At 40.0% G+C, this 23,109-nt stretch overlaps 1 protein-coding gene across 1 annotated transcript in view; it reads left to right on the top strand.

Annotated features, from left to right (window-relative positions):
- Positions 1-23,109, top strand: part of lmo7b (LIM domain 7b) — a 95,676-nt gene that overhangs the window by 16,243 nt on the left and 56,324 nt on the right. Inside the window, exons 5-9 of the mRNA XM_061974545.2 lie at positions 6,449-6,555; positions 6,713-6,743; positions 12,137-12,250; positions 12,323-12,470; positions 18,872-19,013. Of these exons, the coding sequence (XP_061830529.1) occupies positions 6,449-6,555; positions 6,713-6,743; positions 12,137-12,250; positions 12,323-12,470; positions 18,872-19,013 (542 nt within the window). The remainder of the gene's footprint in view (positions 1-6,448; positions 6,556-6,712; positions 6,744-12,136; positions 12,251-12,322; positions 12,471-18,871; positions 19,014-23,109) is intronic.

Below are 23,109 nucleotides of genomic sequence, written 5' to 3'. Positions count from 1 at the left end.
TTGTGTTGATTTATTTATTTTATTTTGTGGTTTGAATTCGTTTTTGGAGCTGTCATTACACATTTATCAGTATTCACATTGGTCAGTAGGGGGCAGTAGGGCGTTTCTTCCCAATTGAATGCTATCACCTGCAGACCGGAAGTGTCTTGTCATTCTGATGAGCGCAACCAGTCTGTGAACAATTGAAACGTCCTGTGTGCTTTTTCCTCCTGTATAAAAGGTTAGTTTTGGTGAATCAACTCACTGAATAATATTCATGTGATCTTTATAAGTTTAAGTACACATTCTGATGGTGGAGCCTAACTCTAAAGTGTTTGTGAGTTGTAGTTTGTATTTGTGAATTAATCCAGTGCACAGCTGCAGTAATCAATACAAAAAGGCGACGTGAGTGCGCAATGTTTATATAGGAACTTCTGATCCTAGTTCAGACTCCCAAATTAGAGCTCTCGTTTTCTTATTGATTTTATAATGTATATTTGTATAATGTGTGTGTTCTGAAATAGTGACAGAGAATAGAACAAGGATGGACAATTCAACCCTTAACTCAACAATGAGTAGATGAGTGTTGTGTGTGTGTGTAAATAAAGGAACACTGAAATTCAAGTATTTCTTTTATTTATATATATATATATATATATATATATATATATATATATATATATATAGCTAGAATTCACTGAAAGTCAAGTATTTCGTATATATATATATCTTAACCACGCCCACCCCCCACCTCCCGAAATCGGAGGTCTCAAGGTTGGCAAGTATGGTAATGACTGCAAGGAGGAAGTCAGGTGTCCTCTAGTTCAGTGGTCCCCAACCACCGGTACCGGTCCATGGACTGATTGGTACCGGGCCGCCCATTAAATAAAAAATGTTTTTTTTATTTTTTATTTTATTTTTTTTATTAGATCAACATAAAAAACACAATATATACATTATATATCAATACAGTCTGCAGGGATACAGTCCGTAAGCACACATGATTGTATTTCTTTATGACAAAAAAATAAATAAAAATACATCCTGTCACACGTACACCCTTTTTCACAGCACAGTTGAGCTGTATTGAGTGAACTGAATGTGGAAACATGCCGACTTCATGCTTCGTGCACATTCCTACATGCACTGCATACTTTTGACGACACAGAGTCCAGCATTTGTGGTCAATTCCACGTTGATTGGGTTCCAAAAAAGAAATGTGCTTGTATTCTTGCGTGTGCACTAGGGTTGTACGGTATATCGGGACTAGTATAGTATCGCGGTACTAATGAATAAAAAACGGTACTATACTCTTTTTGAAAAGTACCGGTTCGCCATAAATATATTTTTTTACAGGTATGACGGCGCATCGTCGTCACATCGTGACATTGCTGGTTTTACGAGCAGAGGAGCATGTTCGGCAGCGCACAATCACAGAGTACTTACAAGCAGACAGTGTGTAGACAGAAAAGGGAGATTGGATGCATTTTGGCTTAAAAACTAACAATAAAGGTGAAGCTATAACACTGAAATTGCGGATAATGTCCATCCGCAATCGGCAGTGTTGTAGCTACTTCTAAATCACTAATCCTGGTTACCATGGCAACAAATAAAGTACCTTTCCTACAAGTATCATCCCTGCAGGACGAGTAATAGCTAAACATGCTTCACTACACACCGTAGGAGGATACAATAGCTGACCGGCGTCACAATGTAAACAAATGCCATAGGTGGATCTACACCTGACATCCACTGTAATGATACCAAGTACAAGAGCGTATCTATGATGACATCAATATTTTTTATCGACACAAAATCTTTTTTCATTTTAGAAAAATGTATGAAGTCAGGAAATATGTCCCTGGACATGAGGACTTTGAATATGACCAATGTTTGATCCTGTAACTACTTGGTATCAGATTGATACCTAAATTTGTGGTATCATCCAAAACTAATGTAAAGTATCCAAACAGAAGAATTAGTGATTATTACATTTTAACAGAAGTGTAGATAGAACATGTTAAAAGAGAAAGTAAGCAGATATTAACAGTAAATGAACAAGTAGATTAATAATCAATTTTTACAGCTTGTCCTTTATAATTTTGCCAAAATAATAGAATGATAAATGACACAATATGTTACTGCATACGTCAGCAGACAAATTAGGAGCCTTTGTTTGTTTACTTGCTACTAAAAGACAAGTTGTTTTGTATGTTCACTATTTTATTTAAGGACTAAATTATTCTTTGATTGCAATAAGAAACATATGTTTAATGTACTCTATTTTGTTCAAATAATTCCAATAATGCCATTTTTTTGTGGACCACTTAAATTAGAAAAGTATCAAATATATTGGTATCGAGAAAACCCTAGTGTGCACACTTTAATACACCCGAAACTGTTTGTACGTACAATGTTTTTTGGATTTGAGCGTACACCATATTTAGTAGGAACTCCACGCAACTCTTAATACATGAGGCCCCCCAGGAAATGTGGTCATGTCCTTATTAAAATATTCCGCTGTGATTGAATGAATCAGTTTTATGTTCTCTTTCATGCTGACCACCAAACTTCTGAATATATTAAGATGTTGTTTTGTATAAATTATATAAAAATGTTATTTTGGCTCCGGGCGATGTTGACGCCTTTTTAGACACATTTGTAAAACTGCTCACAGCAAGACGAGGAAAAGATCAATTGCCACCCACCAACTCGGGTCAATAACTAGCTGGAGATATTTTCCCGCATCAAAGTTCCCACAAGTTGCAGACAGTTGACCAATAAACACATAACTTATACCAGCTATGGATGAAACAATATGAACATTTCATATCAGTTAATGTGACTGAAATCATCATTATTGTGTGAATGCTCCAAAGCATTCACACAATAAAATTCATCTATTTAAACTTATTCTTCTTCTTCTTCTCCAGATTTTGGCGCGCTCTACCTTCCACATTTTTCACCCGATTCAAACCGTTCCAACTTCAAACTGTTCAGCCTATTTGGGAATCATGGGCTTTCCCTTGACAAATTCTAAAAATATTCAGATTTAGACTTAGACAAACATTAATGATCCACAAGGGAAATTGTTCCACACAGTAGCTCAGTTACAAATGATGGAAAAGATGGACAATGCAGGTATGAAATAGACTAAAGCAATATAAAATATAACATATATATATATACGTAATATTTACATAATATATGTACCGGTACATATATTATGTAAATATATTTCACTGAATTCCAGGTTTTCCGGGACATTTTTCCCATTCAAAATGAATTGGACATTTTTCAAACTTCCACCATTTCTGCATTTTTCAACCTATTCAAACCATTCCACCAACACATTCCACCATTCTGGAAATTCAAATCCAAGTTAAAAAAAATTCCAGAATGTTCCAGAATTCCTGCTTTTCCCAAGCCCTATTTCCACCCTTTTTTCTGGCGACTACTCCTTCCACATTTCTTCAACGGATTTCAACCGTTCCACCGTCAAAACATTCCTCTTAATCAGGACAAAAAAACGAAGTTGTTTTTTGAACTGGAAAAATTCCCGGTTTTCCCGAAATTCAAGGAATTCCGGAATACCATTTCTCAATTCCACATGTTACTACTTCAACATTTCTCGACCGATTTGGAAAAATTCCAACACCAACCATTTCAACTTATTCAGACCATTCATGTTGTTCACCATTTTCCCCAAAATTCCCGCTTTTACCGAAATTCTCAATTTTTTGAGGGAAATTCAACAATTTGGGACACTCTTCAAAGTTCCACAACTGCTACATTTTTCATCTGATTCAAACTGTTCCAACTTTAAAATATTTAGCCTGTTTGGGAATTGTGTGCTCTACTTCAACAATTCTAAAAAAAAAAAATCCAGGATTTCAGTTCAATTTAAGCATTGGAGCATTCACACGCAATTTCTTCAGGAATTGCCTCATTTAGTTATTATTCATGGTATTGATAAATGTCCTCTAAAAGTACTAATACACAAAACTAAAAATGTGTTTACCAGTGTTATTTAAAAAATAAATAAATATATAAAATAGACACACAAAGGCCTGGGTGATATCGGTTTTATCGATATATTCAAATATATTGTTTTCTCCTCTTGCTTCGGCATACTTTTTTTCCCTCAGGAGCTTCCATAGCCCTTGCGCCCTCCCCTTACTACTTAAGCAGCACTAGCAAAACATAGCTCATGCTAATGCTAACGAGAGTGAGACTTTTGTTCCAACGAAAACAAAAGTGTTGTCAGTCACTACTCTGTGCTACGCTTATAGCCTACTTGATCAGACAGCAATGTGTTTTCATAAGTTTAGATTGGGGTATGCTGTTTGTAATGGGGAAATATGTTAACCTCCAAGAAATGTGCAGTATCTCCGTTTATCAATTAGTTTTACGATAATTGAAATTCAAAACGGTGGAGGTTTTACCGAGGTCATCGTTAATACCAGAAATTGTTACGTTCATAGAAGAAATATATTTGAAGTACCGTATTTTTCGGACTAGAAGTCGCAGTTTTTTTTCATAGTTTGGCCGGGCTCCTTGTCCATCCATCCATCCATCTTCTTCCGCTTATCCGAGTTCGGGTCGCGGGGGCAGCAGCCTAAGCAGGGAAGCCCAGACTTCCCTCTCCCCAGCCACTTCATCCAGCTTCTCCCGGGGGATCCCGAGGCGTTCCCAGGCCAGCCGGGAGACATAGTCTTCTCAACGTGTCCTGGGTCTTCCCCGTGGCCTCCTATTGGTCGGACGTGCCCGAAACACCTCCCAAGGGAGGCGTTCAGGTGGCATCCTGACCAGATGCCCGAACCACCTCATCTGGCTCGTCTCGATGTGGAGGAGCAGCGGCTTTACTTTGAGCTCCCCCCAGATGACAGAGTTTCTCACCCTATCGCTAAGGGAGAGCCCCGCCACCCGGCGGAGGAAACTCATTTCGGCCGCTTGTACCCGTGATCTTGTCCTTTCGGTCATGACCCAAAGCTCATGACCATAGGTGAGGATGGGAACGTAGATCGACCGGTAAATCGAGAGCTTTGCCTTCTGGCTCAGCTCCTTCTTCACCACAACGGATCGATACAGCGTCCGCATTACTGAAGACGCCGCACCGATCCGCCTGTCGATCTCACGATCCACTCTTCCCTCACTCATGAACAAGACTCCGAGGTACTTGAACTCCTCCACTTGGGGCAAGATCTCCTCCCCAACCCGGAGATAGCACTCCACCCTTTTACGGGCGAGAACCATGGACTCGGATTTGGAGGTGCTGATTCCCATCCCAGTCGCTTCACACTCGGCTGCGAACCGATCCAGTGAGAGCTGAAGATCTTGGCCAGATGAAGCCATTAGACCACATCATCTGCAAAAAGCAGAGACCTAATCCTGCAGCCACCAAACCAGATACCCTCAACACCCTGACTGCGCCTAGAAATTCTGTCCATAAAGGTTATGAACAGAATCGGTGACAAAGGGCAGCCCTGGCGGAGTCCAACCCTCACTGGAAACGGGTCCGACTTACTGCTAGCCAAGCTCTGACACTGATTATACAGGGAGCGAACCGCCACAATAAGACAGTCCGTTACCCCATACTCTCTGAGCACTCCCCACAGGACTTCCCGGGGTACACGGTCGAATGCCTTCTCCAAGTCCACAAAGCACATGTAGACTGGTTGAGCAAACTCCCATGCACCCTCAAGGACCCTGCCGAGAGTATAGAGCTGGTCCACAGTTCCACGACTAGGACGAAAGCCACATTGTTCCTCCTGAATCCGAGGTTCGACTATCCGGCGTAGCCTCCTCTCCAGTACACCTGAATAGACCTTACCGGGAAGGCTGAGGAGTGTGATCACACGATAGTTGGAACACACCCTCCGGTTCCCCTTCTTAAAGAGAGGAACCACCACCCCGGTCTGCCAATCCAGAGGTACCGCCCCCGATGTCCACGCGATGTTGCAGAGTCTTGTCAACCAAGACAGCCCCACAACATCCAGAGCCTTAAGGAACTCCGGGCGGATCTCATCCACCCCCGGGGCCTTGCCCCCGAGGAGCTTTTTAACTACCTCAGCAACCTCAGCCCCAGAAATAGGAGAGCCCACCACAGATTCCCCAGGCCCTGCTTCCTCATAGGAAGACGTGCTGGTAGGATTGAGGAGGTCTTCGAAGTATTCCCTCCACCGATCCACAACATCCGCAGTCGAGGTCAGCAGAACACCATCCTCACCATACACGGTGTTGACAGTGCACTGCTTCCCCTTCCTGAGGCGGCGGATGGTGGTCCAGAATCGGGCCGGGCTCCTTGTGGGACTTATATATGTTTTTTTCCCCTTTTTTTATTATGCATTTTCGGCAGGTGCGACTTATACTCCGAAAAATACGGAATATACAGGACTTGTAATGAAAAAACAACTTTGACTTCCTAGCATTGTGGGCAATCTCTTGTCTTTTGGGTTTGAATCCGCAGGATAACGTCAACGCGTTTCTTAAAGCTTGTGAGAAGTTGGGACTGAACGAGTCGCAGCTTTTCCACCCAGGAGACCTGCAGGACCTGTCAACTCGAGCAACACTTAGGTGCAGTTGTCTTTAAACACTAACTTTTTGTTTTACCAACGTGTGTGTAAACATGCTGGTTGACGCAATGTGCACAATTTTGATTTCCTACATCTTAGTACATTGTTACACACAGCCGACTGTAGTCTACCTTATGTTGGTCTTTTTTGTATTGTAGGAGAAATGACAGCACTCGAAGACTCAAAAATGTAAGTACTGGTGACACTGAACGTTTGTCCGAGCTTAGTATAGTCACATCTAGGGATGATACTCGAAACCGGTTTTCCCGGTTGTTCGATAAGAAAAGAACCGAGTCCTCGGACTCGAATCCCTTTTTGAGAACCAGTACCCGTTATCGAGACCACTATAGTAAAGAAAAAGAGTTGGTTCTTTATTCGAATCCCCGACCAGAAATGCCCCAAGAGACATCACAAGAAATGACGTCACGTAGCTCAGTCATTAGGCGCAGATAGGGAAAGCAGGAAAAACAATGGACCGGAAAAAACACTCCAAGGTGTAATAAAGTTCAAAACAAAAGGTATAATTCAATGAATAACTTTACTGAGAGATTTGAGCAGGGTACAAACACATGACCAACACTTTTACGACCAACCGGAAACATAGCAACCAGGCTAGCAACGCACCTCCTTTACGGCAGCTGTCGCAACGTTCTTAAAGCAACCGCAGCACATAACATCTCCCTTTTTTAACTTTTGTTTTTCTTTCCTTGTAAACAAAACAAAATCCCACTGTATATGTGTTGTCTGTCTAATTATAAATAATGCAGACGAGGCGTGTTGGCTGAGTTCTTGACGTTTACTTTCACAGCGTGCTCATAACCTCATTCTTAGCTGCCGGCGTGGCGACATGCAACAACACTTTTCGGGGCTACCGCGCATGCTCGTCACTCCCGTTACATGCTGGGTAGTGTAGTTGTTATATTCCCTAGCTCATAACATCACACCTTTCCCCCTATAAAGAAATAATGTTAACTCAATAAAGTGTATTTCTTTTTTTTGCTTTAACTTTTCATTTTTTAGCATTGTAACCACATTTGCAAACAACTTTTCTCTTCATAGAATTTTCTTTCTATAAAGAAAGAAAGTGCAAAAATGTCAAAGCATCATAACAAACAGTTATATCAAATAGCAGCAGAATTGCACTTTTTGGAGAGCTGTGTTATTTTAAGTTTTGTGCACAAGGGACTGATTTTATTTAACACTATATTATTATTTATACACCTATAGTGATCACAGAGACAAGTTGTTTTTGTGTTACTGTATATATTTGTTTTTCTTAAAAATCCCATTTAATATACTTTGGGTAACCACAGTCAATATTTATTTATTTTATTTTATTTTTTAGGGGGTGGTAACAGTCAATATTTATTTATTTATTAGATTTTATTGTTTTCTTATATAATAAAAGTGAGCTTTTGTTAAACCAAATATTGTGTGTTTTTTTTTCCAAATACAACAACCTATCTGGACCCGATAAGAGAATCGCTAAGGAATCGGTTCGATAAGAGGATTCGATAATAGGCTCGAACTCGATAATTTCTTATCAAACATCATCCCTAGTCACATCATGTCACAGCTCTACCACCAAATGTTCTAATTAAAAAGCACTGTTTGCGTTGCCTTTTGGAAGTGGCCTCTTCTTTCACAGTTGGACCACGTGAGCTTTTGATTGCGGGGCACACACTGTACGAGTGGACGTGCTGGTATGCGTGCACTATTATGTTGTTTTACATGTTTCTGGAGCCTCCGAAGCCTCATTTAAATTCACACAATAGTTGGCCACATGCACGCAGTAATGAGGCCGTTTTTTTTGGTGTGGAAGTGAGTGTAGCTTTTTTCTTTTTATTAAGCAATTAGGGTCAATTTGTGTCCATTGAAATCCAGTGTTATGAAGCTCGTCTTTCATAGAGTTTTGTATGCCATTTATGTTTGATGTCGTTCATACTGGAGATATTTACTGTAACACAACCTACAACTGCTAAGAAAACTGCTGAGATATTTAATTAGGCTATATTTTTAAAGCAGTGGTTCTTAACCTTGTTGGAGGTACCGAACCCTACCAGTTTTATATGCGCATTCGACGAACCCTTCTTTAGTGAAAAATAAAATTGTTTTTTTTCAAATTCAAGACAAAGTTGTATGTTTTTGGTAACACTTTATTATGGGGAACATATTCTAAGTAACAGACTTAATTTAGAGTTATTTGGTTAGGGTTAGAGGGTTAGGGTTATAATAAGGCCATGAATAAGGCATTCATAAGTACTTATTAATGACTAGTTAAGAGCCAATATGTTACTAATTTGCATGTTAATAAGCAACTAATTAATGGTGAATATGTTCCCCATACTAAAGTGTTACCATGTTTTTTTACTGGTGCACAAAATGAACCGTGCATGAACATCACCTTGTTCAAACAACAAAACCAACACAGTGCATAAACTCAACAAATTACACACCTGCAAATCAGTCTGACTTCTGCTGTTGCCGTATCCGTAATACGCCGATAGGGAGAAGTTTTTATTTACACGAGGAGTCAAACCCCTGAGCCAGACTCACCGAACCCCTAGAGTTCGATCGAACCACTGTTTTAAAGTAAATCTTTAGAATGTATTATGTATTTTTTTTGTCTTCTGCCATTGCTTGTCTTGTGCAGATTTTAGATATCATAAATCCATAAGTCTCCAATAAACAAATTCCCGATGTGTATAACTTTTAATTGTAAATTAAAGCTGGGTATTGGCAAGGACTTCGCGATAGAGTGTCCGCCCTGAGATCGGTAGGTTGTGAGTTCAAACCCCGGCCGAGTCATACCAAAGACTATAAAAAAGGGACCCATTGCTTCCCTGCTTGACACTCAGCATCAAGGGTTGGAATTTGGGGGTTAAATCACCAAAAATGATTTTCGGGCGGGGCCACCGCTGATGCTCACTGCTCCCCTCACCTCCCAGGGGGTGATGTGAGTCACGATACCATACTGTATTGTGATATTGCAATATACAGTAAGCGAAGGGATTCATACGGCCCATGTGAAGGTGGGGTTTTGATAATTTGGCAATGCAGTGTGCTGAAAATGATGGAAAGCGCCAAACGTGGAATTGCCAAAACACATTTAAGATATTCAACACTACTGCCATCTGGCCGCTCAAGGGGATAGTGCACGCCCCCAATTCGGCACGTTTCATGTCCTGATCATGGATTGGATCGGGTGTCTTTATTTGTCTTTTATAACTGGTCGGCTGGTGAACTGCCGAGTCCAGACGATTTTTACGTGATCCATACATTTGCGTCAATTCCAGGAGGTTGCATGTCTTGCCACAACACCGGCTCCAAATTGAAGCTGCAGCGAACGTGTCATCTACGCAGCCGCTGTGACGGAAATAACTTTTTTCCAACACTTTTTTCAATAGATTTTCACTATTTTCCTTAAGTCTCATTGAGGCCAGAAAGTGTTTTATTCGATTTGATTGATGGAAAAAAATGTATATACAGGTAAAAGCCAGTAAATTAGAATATTTTGAAAAACTTGATTTATTTCAGTAATTGCATTCAAAAGGTGTAACTTGTACATTATATTTATTCATTGCACACAGACTGATGCATTCAAATGTTTATTTCATTTAATTTTGATGATTTGAAGTGGCAACAAATGAAAATCCAAAATTCCGTGTGTCACAAAATTAGAATATTACTTAAGGCTAATACAAAAAAGGGATTTTTAGAAATGTTGGCCAACTGAAAAGTATGAAAATGAAAAATATGAGCATATACAATACTCAATACTTGGTTGGAGCTCCTTTTGCCTCAATTACTGCGTTAATGCGGCGTGGCATGGAGTCGATGAGTTTCTGGCACTGCTCAGGTGTTATGAGAGCCCAGGTTGCTCTGATAGTGGCCTTCAACTCTTCTGCGTTTTTGGGTCTGGCATTCTGCATCTTCCTTTTCACAATACCCCACAGATTTTCTATGGGGCTAAGGTCAGGGGAGTTGGCGGGCCAATTTAGAACAGAAATACCATGGTCCGTAAACCAGGCACGGGTAGATTTTGCGTTGTGTGCAGGCGCCAAGTCCTGTTGGAACTTGAAATCTCCATCTCCATAGAGCAGGTCAGCAGCAGGAAGCATGAAGTGCTCTAAAACTTGCTGGTAGACTGCTGCGTTGACCCTGGATCTCAGGAAACAGAGTGGACCGACACCAGCAGATGACATGGCACCCCAAACCATCACTGATGGTGGAAACTTTACACTAGACTTCAGGCAACGTGGATCCTGTGCCTCTCCTGTCTTCCTCCAGACTCTGGGACCTCGATTTCCAAAGGAAATGCAAAATTTGCATGGTTGGGTGATGGTTTGGGGTGCCATGTCATCTGCTGGTGTCGGTCCACTCTGTTTCCTGAGATCCAGGGTCAACGCAGCCGTCTACCAGCAAGTTTTAGAGCACTTCATGCTTCCTGCTGCTGACCTGCTCTATGGAGATGGAGATTTCAAGTTCCAACAGGACTTGGCGCCTGCACACAGCGCAAAATCTACCCGTGCCTGGTTTACGGACCATGGTATTTCTGTTCTAAATTGGCCCGCCAACTCCCCTGACCTTAGCCCCATAGAAAATCTGTGGGGTATTGTGAAAATGAAGATGCAGAATGCCAGACCCAAAAACGCAGAAGAGTTGAAGGCCACTATCAGAGCAACCTGGGCTCTCATAACACCTGAGCAGTGCCAGAAACTCATCGACTCCATGCCACGCCGCATTAACGCAGTAATTGAGGCAAAAGGAGCTCCGACCAAGTATTGAGTATTGTACATGCTCATATTTTTCATTTTCATACTTTTCAGTTGGCCAACATTTCTAAAAATCCCTTTTTTGTATTAGCCTTAAGTAATAATCTAATTTTGTGACACACGGAATTTTGGATTTTCATTTGTTGCCACTTCAAATCATCAAAATTAAATGAAATAAACATTTGAATGCATCAGTCTGTGTGCAATGAATAAATATAATGTACAAGTTACACCTTTTGAATGCAATTACTGAAATAAATCAAGTTTTTCAAAATATTCTAATTTACTGGCTTTTACCTGTAGGGCTAATTTCAGTCAATTTCATTGCCATGGAAAAAGCCAGTACCTCAGAGGTGATACTCCTTCGAAGAGTTATTCCAAAAAGTCCACTGCATTGTTTGCAAAAAATAAACCGCTTATAGAGAAACATGCACATAAATTACAGGGCTTTGTTTTCCTAATAGGTGTGGTGTGTACCCGGGGGACTGCAGTAGTCAATCAGATGCTGTATAACCCCCGTAACAGAAGGTCTCAATCTTCACACATTTTCATTTATTCACACATCTGTGAATAATATCCTTGTCTTTGTCTTCCATGGAAATAAAACTGCACAGCACTTTTTAAGACCTTTCGTTAAACATTGTATCTATTTAAGATTGATTCAAAGCTACTGCGACGTTACAGACTGTTACCCTTTAATGCTTTGGGTAGAGTTTATGCTTATAGCCTTTGTTCATTCAGCCTGCGTTCTTTTAGTTACTGCTTTATACTCGTGCAGTTCTGATTGTGATTCTACGTCTATTTCAGGTTCTGATCACAGTCTACTGGTTGGGTCGTAAGTCCCACCTAGATGAGTTCTACAGCGGTCCTCAGCTCAACTTCAAGGCCTTTGAAGGACTGTTAGGATTGGCTCTGTCCAAGGTCTGGTCTTTTTCTGTCTTTACTTACGTCAGTCAAGTCCTGAACGGCTCTGACCCTCGCTTCTTGCTTCAGGCCCTAGATGAGGGCGCTAATGTTTTTGTGAAAGATGGCGTCTCCAGAGAGTGCTGTCATCCAGGCAGGAGGCCAACCTATAAGCAGGAGAGTTCAGTGGACAGCGTCGACTCTGCGGAATCCCCAGGACTCCGTGCAAACAGTGAAGGTGATTTTGTACTGAAACAAGGTTCATGTGAGCATAAACATCTACAACTTACAAAACATGTTTTCTCTAGTTTGATGTGGATTTATTGTAGCACAAATGTTTTTTAAAATTTGTAAGTAAACATTGATTAAGGTGGTGTCTGACATGACTACTAAGCTTTGTTTGATTGGCAGACAAAGGTCACTAGTGCTTGCGTTGGATTGGTGAAACAGAGTCATATGACAGTACCAGCTGGAAGATGTCTCCAACAAGCCAAATGAATGAGTCTTTGTAAGCGGTAATCACTAGATTAAAAATGAATAGAATTATGATATAAATAAATGTAGCGATCAGAATGAAACTCAATGTAACAAAGTAAAAGTAGTGTTTCTTTGTATTTAATAACTATATCTAACCTAGGGCTGCACAAAGATTCACAACCGAATCGCGATTCTTATCCATCCCGATTCGATATTGATTCATTATTTAATTTTTTTTATTGATTTATTTTTGTTTTTATAAAAATACATTTTTTAAAATATGTTTTTAGGCCATTTTCATGCAACCAGAGTCATATAACTTGGTATGTGACACATGCAGTAAACATGCTAACTTTTTTTTTTTTTTTTTGCTCATTTTGAGACCGTTTACTGCAGAGCCATATAACTTGGTATGTGACACATGCTAAGAGTTAGCATTGTAATGTTAGCTACCTCTGTAGCTCATTGTGTACGGTTACAGCTAAAACTCCCGGAATCGGACACAGTACTTTTAAGATTGCACAATCTTCCCCCGGCCAGAGGTCCAGGGCACATAAAGCAGGCCCATCAAAATTTCAGCGGGAATTTTCTAGTTGTAATTAAGTTACCAAATAGTACATTGTAAGAATCGGTTCAAAATGGGAATCGTGTTGAATTGAGAATAGATTCTGAATCGAATCGTCACCCCAGGAATCGGAATCTAATTGTTTGGTGCCCAAAGATTCACACCCCTAGTATGTTGCATTAAAACTACTGGGACAGGTACAATTTATCCAAAAAGATACTGAAGTAAATGTATTCCGTTACTACCCACCTACTGTAATGCTCACAAAAAGGCACCTGTGTGTTTAAAATGAGCCAAATGTCTAATTATCAAAACCAACTTTTCCTCTACAGAGGGTCCCGAGGCCCTCTCAAATAGTACACAGTGAATTAGTAATCTTACTCTTGATTTTAATCGTATTCAATAACTATATCTAACCTACTTACAGTTTAACAAGATCAATTTTTTTAAATAATATGAAAGCATGTATTAATCACAGATTATTATCAAGGTTCAGGTCAATACTAATCACACGTACTGCAAAAGAAGAGACTCCCAAAAAGTGATTGAAAATTAATTTAATTACAATAATGCACTGCTAAAATATATTCTAACAAAATTTGTAATAGTTTTTTTGAACTATCAATAAAATGTATGAATATGAAAATACAGCTTCACCATTTTAGTCATCATTTTTGCGCTTAAGAAACGTTGCTATGACTTTAGCGCCAGACCGCTTCTGTTTGTTTGATATTGTCATTACTGCCACAAGTGGTAGAAAAGTGTATTACAATGGAGTACAGTGTTTCCCACAGGACAGGCATCTATTTGTGGTGGGGGTGGCGGCAGCGGCGATGACCAAGAAGAACGCGGAGTTGGAATATAATTACAACACTATGTACATATTTATATACAGCTGTCTGTCTTCCTCCTCTCCTACAACATCTCCCTGCGTACTTACTATCCCTTCCTCCTCACCCTCTCTTACTGCCTCAGCTGCCACAGTTGCGGCACTAGTTGAAGCCTGGAAGTATTGGAAGCAAATTAATTTTCACACTGATGGACGTCTGTTCACTTTCCTTATGAGATTTCTAAGTGTCTACACCGTTTTGATAATACCTCCTCTGGTCCGGACTGTGGCCTACCTCCTCTCCAAGTCGAGCCCTTTTCGGCCGTTGAAAATATTTTTCTATACTCATCTGTGTGAAGGAGTGGACATCCAACATTAGAATTTATTACTAATGAGCAGAACCGCTCTATGTACAGTGCCGTCTAACTTTAAGCGGCAGCAGCTCCACACATGCAGGGTTCAACGTTAAGGTTTTTTTCTACTTGCCTGACTTCTCAAATCTACTTGTCCCAATATTTTTACTTGTCCTGCCTAGGTTTTTTTCTGGCTGTGTAGTGCTCATGGCTTATATCTTACTAAAATCCTTCTCGTTGACTATTTACAACACACACAGTATTTATTATTATTATTATTATTATTATCTATAATTACAATTAAATAGCATTGCATACATATAAAATTAAATGCTATTTCACATTATTTGACCAGTAGCAGTTACACCCATCTGAACAGGTCAGCCACCTGTTTGAAGCCCGATCACAGTTGAAATCTTGAAATGAAGGGCCTTTAATGGCCAAAACATTAACCTGGACAACATTTTAACAGCTGGTTGGCTCAGATTTTATTCTTTTCATTGCATTCACATGCTGCAGTGGACAATTTAGCTTCAGTATTAATGCAGTATCTGAAGCACCGTCTCCACATGTGTTTATTGACAACAGGGTTATAACCTGGACACGTTAGCTCGTTGGTATGGTAACAGGTGACTGTTACTGCGTGCGTCTGCCCCGGCCCCCGAGTCAAACAGCGGCGGTGTTAATGAAGCAGCGTCAGGCTGCTCACCGTCAGTGAAACGCTCGGTGAAATCGCGGATTAACGTTAAATATATGACGAGCAATGCAGCTATAACCTATCTCACCTGGTAGAGCACCCGCTGGGGCGACCCAGTTCGATCCCACCTGACAGTCTCTCTCCAGCTGTCCTTTCAAAATAAATGCATTCAAATCCCGAAAATAAAAATTAAGAAAATCCGAGTCGGTGCTGCACACTGCAGACTGGTTCGGACCACTTTTGAACTTGTTTGCCAAGACGTCTTCCCCTCGTATTTTGATCCGGTCGATCCGTTCTTCTTTTACTTCGTCGTCGTCTTCTTCTTCTTCTGGCCCACCAGGTGAATTAGGTGCTATTGGCGGAGTTACAATGCATAGTAGGCTACCGCCACCTACTGCACCGGAGTTGTAACTATAAGCAACATTCACAGACAGTCCCATTGCTTTTATGAGCGGTCGAGCGAGTCAAAAGCTGAAAAATCTATTTGTGGCAGACGTAATTCTTTCGTGGCGGGCCGCCACAAATAAATGAATGTGTGGGAAACACTGGAGTACCGCTGTGGCCCATACGGACCACACCTGAGAAACAGATATTTTTTTGGTGGTCCTATAGGGTGTGCTCGCGGCCCAACAACGGCAGAGTCGTGCATAGAGAGTATAGACAACAGGGTTATAAGCCATGTCCTCAATGATTGGTCAAAATTCACTCACGTGACTACAGGGCACCATGTTACATACCAGTTTGAAGCCGCAGATAAGTGACACTTCCTCGTTATGAATGTATTTTATTGAGGTGTGTTTGCCGTGTAAACATTCCCTGTTGTGCGGCATGGAGATGCACCACTTGCAAAAAAATGCTGGAAGAAATTGCATACGTTTCCCGCAACCCAGAAAGGACAAAATTATGGGAAGTGCAGGCTGGAGAGCCAATAACAGTTCATTGTGCGAGGTAAGCAAGCATATGTACATGGGGAAACATGGTATATCGCACTTTTAGTAACGGTGAAAAAAATAATACATTTTTGGTTCAAATTTGCATCTTTTCTGCATGTCACACATAATCCAAACTGAACTAAAAAATATGGCAGGAAAAAGCAGCATTAGTTCAATATTCAAGTTAATATAGTTCAGATCAGTTTGTTTATTTCGAACATGCATACGATACAATGTAATGCATCACACAATTCCAGTTGTTTCATTAAAGCACGTCCCAAAAGGATTAGGAAGAAGCAGAGTGTATTTAATCCTACCCCTTTTCATACCATAGCAATTTTATTCAATTTCCTTGTTCTCTGTAACAGAACAGTGAAATAATAAATAATATTCCATAGTAAGCATACGAATATTAAATACATAATCTTTGTCTCAAAAAGTAGTGATTATAGTGATATTAAAATCAGGAAGCCATGATTCACCACAGCAAAACCTATTAAAATTTAATTATTAATTTTTTTAAAGTAAAAGCACAGGCATATATAAAGCAGTTAGAGATGTCCGATAATGGCTTTTTTGCCGATATTCCGATATTGTCCAACTCTTAATTACCGATTCCGATATATACCGATATATACAGTCGTGGAATCAACACATTATGCCTAATTTTGTTGTGATGCCCCGCTGGATGCATTAAACAATGTAACAAGGTTTTCCAAAATAAATCAACTCAAGTTATGGGGAAAAAAAATGCCAACATGGCACTGCCATATTTATTATTGAAGTCACAAAGTGCATTATTTTTTTTTTACAAAACAGGAGCTTGGAATTTAGGACATGCATGAGGAGGTTGAGGTGGGGGTGTTGGGGGGGGGGGGGGGGTTTGAGGGGGTAGCGGGAGTGTATATTGTAGCGTCCCAGAAGAGTTAGTGCTGCAAGGAGTTCTGGGTATTTGTTCTGTTGTGTTTATGTTGTGTTACGGTGCGGATGTTCTCTCGAAATGTGTTTTTCATTCTTGTTTGGTGTGGGTTCACAGTGTGGCGCATATTTGTAACAGTGTTAAAGTTGTTTACACGGCCACCCTCAGTGTGACCTGTATGGCTGTTGACCAAGTATGCATTGCATTCACTTGTGTGTGTGTGTGTGTGTGTGTGAACAGTCGTAGATATTATGTGACTGGGCCGGCACACAAAGGCAGTGCCTTTAAGGTTTATTGGCGCTCTGTACTTCTCCCTACATCCGTGTACCACTCCGTACAGCGGCGTTTTAAAAAGTCATACATTTTACTTTTTGAAACCAATACCGATAATTTCTGATATCACATTTTAAAGCATTTATAATATATAATATCGGCAGTCCGATATTATCGGACATCTCTAAAAGCAGTGATTACAAACAATACGTTGGAGGCAGACACCACAGTTGACATACTTCACACAAAAGTCAGAATTTCTCTGTAATTGTTGGTCCAAAGCTAATGAGGATTTTGGCAAAATGAGGGTGTTTATTTTTGGTCTTGTATTTTTTGACGAACATTTCGCCGGCGGGAGCGTGTTAGAGAGCCGCTGGTCACTAAACACTGCATGAATGTAGCAGTGGAGTGCATCAAAATTGCCCCATAATGATTATTATATATACTATGACTATAGAGAATCATGTTCTATTGTAAGTTTGTGAGCTGGAGTATATCCATCCATCCATTTTCTACCGCTTGTCCCTTTTGGGGTCGCGGGGGGTGCTGGAGCCTACCTCAGCTGCATTTGGGCGGAAGGCGGGGTACACCCTGGGCAAGTCGCCATCTCAAAACTATATTGAGACATATTATTTTGGTTTATTTCGTCAGGAAACCTAACGTCAGATCGACTCAATCGCATGTTTCCGAGCAGAGTTGCACACGTCCTTGGTAGCAAACATGGCGACGTCTCGTTTAGTTGTCCATACTCTCTCTATATGTGACTCTGGTTAAAAAAACACTGGTAAAAGTAGGTGATGCAATTACTAAAGAAGAATAATAAAGTCTGTCATTGAAGACACATCATCTAAATGTGCTCTATTCTCTCTATTCTGTATGAGCGGATTAGTATTTCAAACCCTCTCCGGGCTGTGGATCCAATTACCGACGTGTTGCTCTTTTCAAAGTGCATTCTGAAAACTGACCTCGGTCTTATCTGTTTATTGTACGTCGGTGCATGCGTGTGTGTGTGTGCGTACTCTGGCTCCCACCCGGGTCACCCTTGTCTAAAAATGCATTAAAATGTCCACTGACAGAAATACTAATTACATTTTCGCTTTGCTCCATAGAGCATTCAGGTGATGTATTTAAACTCAACAAAAAAAGTGCTTAGTCAGGGTAAATCCTTGTATGGTTTTCCCATTTAAAAAAAATAAATAAATAAATAAAAGATAAATCAAATATATATAAAAAAAAAAAGGTTTCCCCACTTGCTGTAACATCATGTGCACAGTTTGAATCACTTGGCTTAAAACTGGGGTGATGATGTCACCCTGCTTTTCCCTGTTGTGCAAAAATGATCCATCGATGACACAACTGTGTTTTCTGAAGTTTGTGTGTGTGTGTGTGTGTGTGTGTGTGTGTGTGTGTGTGTGTGTGTGTGTGTGTGTGTGTGTGTGTGTGTGTGTGTGTGTGTGTGTGTGTGTGTGTGTGTGTGTGTGTGTGTGTGTGTGTGTGTGTGTGTGTGTGTGTGTGTGTGTGTGTGTGTGTGTGTGTGTGTGGCGCATGTCAACTAAGGTTAAGCTCTGATCTGTATGTACATTGTGTTCTCCAGGCTGCGGGAGCGATGCAGAGGCTGAGCAGGTATTTAGGATGGAGACCACACAGCAGTCGACCAAAGGCCATATCCCACCTCCAGTCCTGCGGAGGAAACGAAGAGAGGAAAGTGGGAAAGTCTGCTCGACTTCATTTATCAGGTACAAAATGAGTCCTCTCCACAAAAAGTGTGAAACGGTTGAGGTCTTTCCTCTCTCGCGGTAGTCATTTCTCTTGCTGATTTACTTGCTATTGAAATATAAACCTCATTTAGTCAAGTGTGTTGTTGAAAGTGCATGTTAAAATACTCCATTTCTTGTCAGCGTTATAAACCTAGAGCTCAATGATGTATTTGAGCAGCTTCGATGAAGTCAAATAATCAGACCATCTTGAAAAGTAGATTTCTCGTAAAGTCTCTGATGAGGTTTTGTGAGCATTTGTGCATCAGGTTTAACGGTAAAGCAAGTTATCCTCCAAGTCGCACCCCCTTTGGATGTTACCCAAGTTGCTTTAGGCCAGGGGTGCTCACACTTTTTCTGCAGGCGAGCTACTTTTCAGTTGATCAAGTCGTGGGGATCTACCTCATTCATATATATAATTTATATTTACTTATTTATGAAATATATGTTTTTGTTAACAAGTTAAAGGTGTTTAATGATAATGCAAGCATGTTTAACACATATAGTTAATATTGTTAATACATTAAAGGTGTTTAATGATAATACAAGTATGTTTAATACATATAGTTAATATTGTTAACAACTTAAAGGTGTTTAAAGATAATGCAAGCATGTTTAACACAAATAGTTAATATTTTTAACAACTTAAAGGTGGTTAAAGATAATACAAGCATGTTTAACACATATAGTTAATATTGTTAACAACTTAAAGGTGGTTAAAGATAATACAAGCATGTTTAACACATATAGTTAACATTGTTAACAACTTAAAGGTGGTTAAAGATAATACAAGCATGTTTAACACATATAGATTCCTTTCTTTCATGAAGACAAGAATATAAGTTGGTGTATTACCTGATTGTGATGACTTGCATTGATTGGAATCAGACAGTGGTGATGATAACGTCCGCATTTTCGAATGGAGGAGAAAAAAAGTCCTCCTTTCTGTCCAATACCACATGAAAGTGTTTGGTTTTTGGCATCTTATTTGTCCAGCTTCCGTACTCCTTTGTATACACTTCACAAGAAATACATTGTCGGCAAACTCCGTAGCTTGCTAGCTTGTGCACGCCAGCTTTCTGAGACTCATATTTTGGTAGTGCAGGCAGGATGAAGCAGAGCTTTTATTGTGCAACTGTGCATTCGGTCTTTGGAGTTTTGATGACAGGTACGGCGCAAGAGTCTGTTGAAATAAAGTGTTTCTCGCCTTCCAGTCGGTAATTTTAATGAGCTGGCAGCAGCCAGCGTCATCTCAGAAGACCCTCGGGTGCCGTGAATGTCAATCAAGTGACGAAATTGACGTCATAGTGAAGATTTATGATCGCTCATTTTTAGGACTATTTTTTTAATGCCTGGCTGGTGATCGACTGACACACCCTCCGAGATCGACCGGTAGATCGCGATCGACGTAATGAGCACCCCTGCTTTAGGCTCTGCCTCGTCGGAAGAATTGTCAATCATTTATAAGGTGCGGACATTTTTGGAACATCTTCATTGTATGCAAACCGCGGGAGTTGCAGGGTTCGTACGGGTGCTTGAAAACCTTGAAAATGCTTGGATTTTAATGTTGTGTTTTCAAGGTTTGAAAAATTCTTGAATTTTGGGTGAAGTGCTTGGAAATGTTCATCATATTTCTCGGCAGTCCGACTCAATAGGCTGATTATAAAAAGGAGAAAAATAAAATAAGTTTCCTTTTTAAAAATGAAAGATACACGCTTGATCTGTTGGCTTTGCACGAACCCTTACATTAGGTTGTTGTCATGCCAGAACCGTATATACGCCCCCAAGAGGACAGTGGTGCATCGGTCCATCATGCGGGGAGGTTGTTGTTTTAATGGACATGATGTATGCATTTATGATACAAACAAGTAAACAATAATAATTATTTCTTGTAAGGAATGATGTATACATTAATGATGATGATACAAACAAACAAGTAAACAATGTTTGCAAACACCAATGACATTGTATAGTCTACAGAAACACTGCTTTGTTTTCTATGCCCCATTCAGTTAATGATAACTGCTGGGGATAGGTTGATTGGCAACACTAAATTGGCCCTAGTGTGTGAATGTGAGTGTGAATGTTGTCTGTCTATCTGTGTTGGCCCTGTGATGAGGTGACGACTTGTCCAGGGTGTACACCGCCTTCCGCCCGATTGTAGCTGAGATAGGCTCCAGCGAACCCAAAGGGAATAAGCGGTAGAAAATGGATGGAATGGACGTTATCGATGGGAAAATTCATTTTTAGACAATATGATTTTCCTGAGCGGCTAGGAGACACCAAGAGTAACAAGCGGTAGAAAATTAATTAGAAAAGAAAGATTAAAAAAAAAAAAATACTTGGGACTTCCTGTGGGCCGGATTTTGGATGCTGGGGGGCCGGATCCGGCCCGCGGGCCGTAGTTTGGGGACCCCTGGTGTAAATCATTCCACAACGTATACATCTGCGGCTAATATATGGAAAACTTTTTTTTTTTTCTTCTAAAATTTAGTGGGTGCAGCTTATATACCGTGCGCTCTATAGTCCGGAAAATACGGTAGTTGAAATAAAATATTTTTCTGCTTGCCATAAGTTTTTCTTCGAACAAATGCAAATCAACAACATTGAAATTGTGTGAATTAATAAAGAATTAAAAAAGAAAACAAGAAAACTCTGCTTTTCAGACAGATCAAGGCACCCACTTACAAATTGCTCGCTCAGAAACTATACTTCCGAATTTAAAGTTCCATGCACTCCTTGTGGTCTGGATTTGATCAATTTTTATTAGTTACACTAAAACAATCATTCAGAGTAGGATAGTATAAGTCAAAGCTTTTTTCTAATCAAATGAATCAATGAATCGTTAGGGCTTCAGACCACATCATGTTGGACCCTGTTTTGATTGTCAGCATCTACTGCTCACCAACTCTTTTCAATGTGAATAAATGTAACTCTTTGTTGCAGATGCAAAACAGGTTTGACATTTGAGTCGTGTGAATATTGACATTCAGGATGCATGCAACCGTTTATATTTGAATGCTTTGGAAAAAAAAAAGATGTGAAAATGTTTTCCATTATGGTTAAGATGTTTTTTTACAGTATAAAGACTTCCCTGCCGTGTTCTTAATGGCCTTACATGCTGTGACGTACTGTACATGCTCAGGAGAGCTATAGTTGGTTGTATTTTTATATACCGTCAGTGTGCAGCATATTCTCATTGCATACACTTTGCCTCAGTCAAATCTAAAAGCACTCATTTTAGTTTGACTTGTGCATGTGTGTCATTGTTTCAAGTTTACTGCAAGTAAAAAGATGCCAAATGACACAAACATTAGTGCACTATGCACTAACATGGCGTTTTCAACACCCCTAAATGTGTCAATGAAAACTACAACTAAGATGCACGGTATTACCAAACAGCTGGTACGTAATAAGTACAATACTTACAGTATTAACACTTTTTAGGGCGCAATAAAAATAAAAAAGCTCCACCATAAACTATACACTACTGCAATTTGTCTTGGACTTGCAATTGTAATTACAACTTAAGTCATATTGCAAATGAGACTCAGGAATTAGACAGCAGTTACCATAATCAGCTATTGGGGTTACGTTCACAACAATGTTGTCATTCATGTATGCATTCATGCATTCAATACAGGTGTAAATGACAACTGTTAAAAACGGTTTTGTAAATGTTTTACTGTTGTGTTATGTAATGTGACCGTTATTTTGAAGGTTGCACAAGTCCATATGCTTTTATTGTGTTAAGCTTCTCAAATGGAAACGAAAGTGTTTCTTCCACTCTAACGGTTAGGACAACACCACGGTAAAGAGTGTATGTACTTAAAGGAGAAATAGAAACTGAGTTAAAACGATTCTAGCGCCAGTTGAAAGGGAAACAAGGTCAACTACTTCAGTTGATGCTTTTTATTTGCTTAAATGTACACAATGTACCCTAATGTGCCATTTACCTTGCATGCTTAATCATTGGCTCTTAGGCTGGTCATTGGACCCATGGTGACGGATATTAAAAAAAAAAAAAGACCGTTTGACCATTCTGGCGCTAGAATCCTTTTAACTCCGTTTCTATTTC

The sequence above is a fragment of the Nerophis lumbriciformis genome, linkage group LG15 (assembly GCF_033978685.3).
Source record: "Nerophis lumbriciformis linkage group LG15, RoL_Nlum_v2.1, whole genome shotgun sequence".
Taxonomy (NCBI): Eukaryota; Metazoa; Chordata; class Actinopteri; order Syngnathiformes; family Syngnathidae; genus Nerophis; species Nerophis lumbriciformis.
This window is presented reverse-complemented; position numbering and strand designations above follow the sequence as displayed.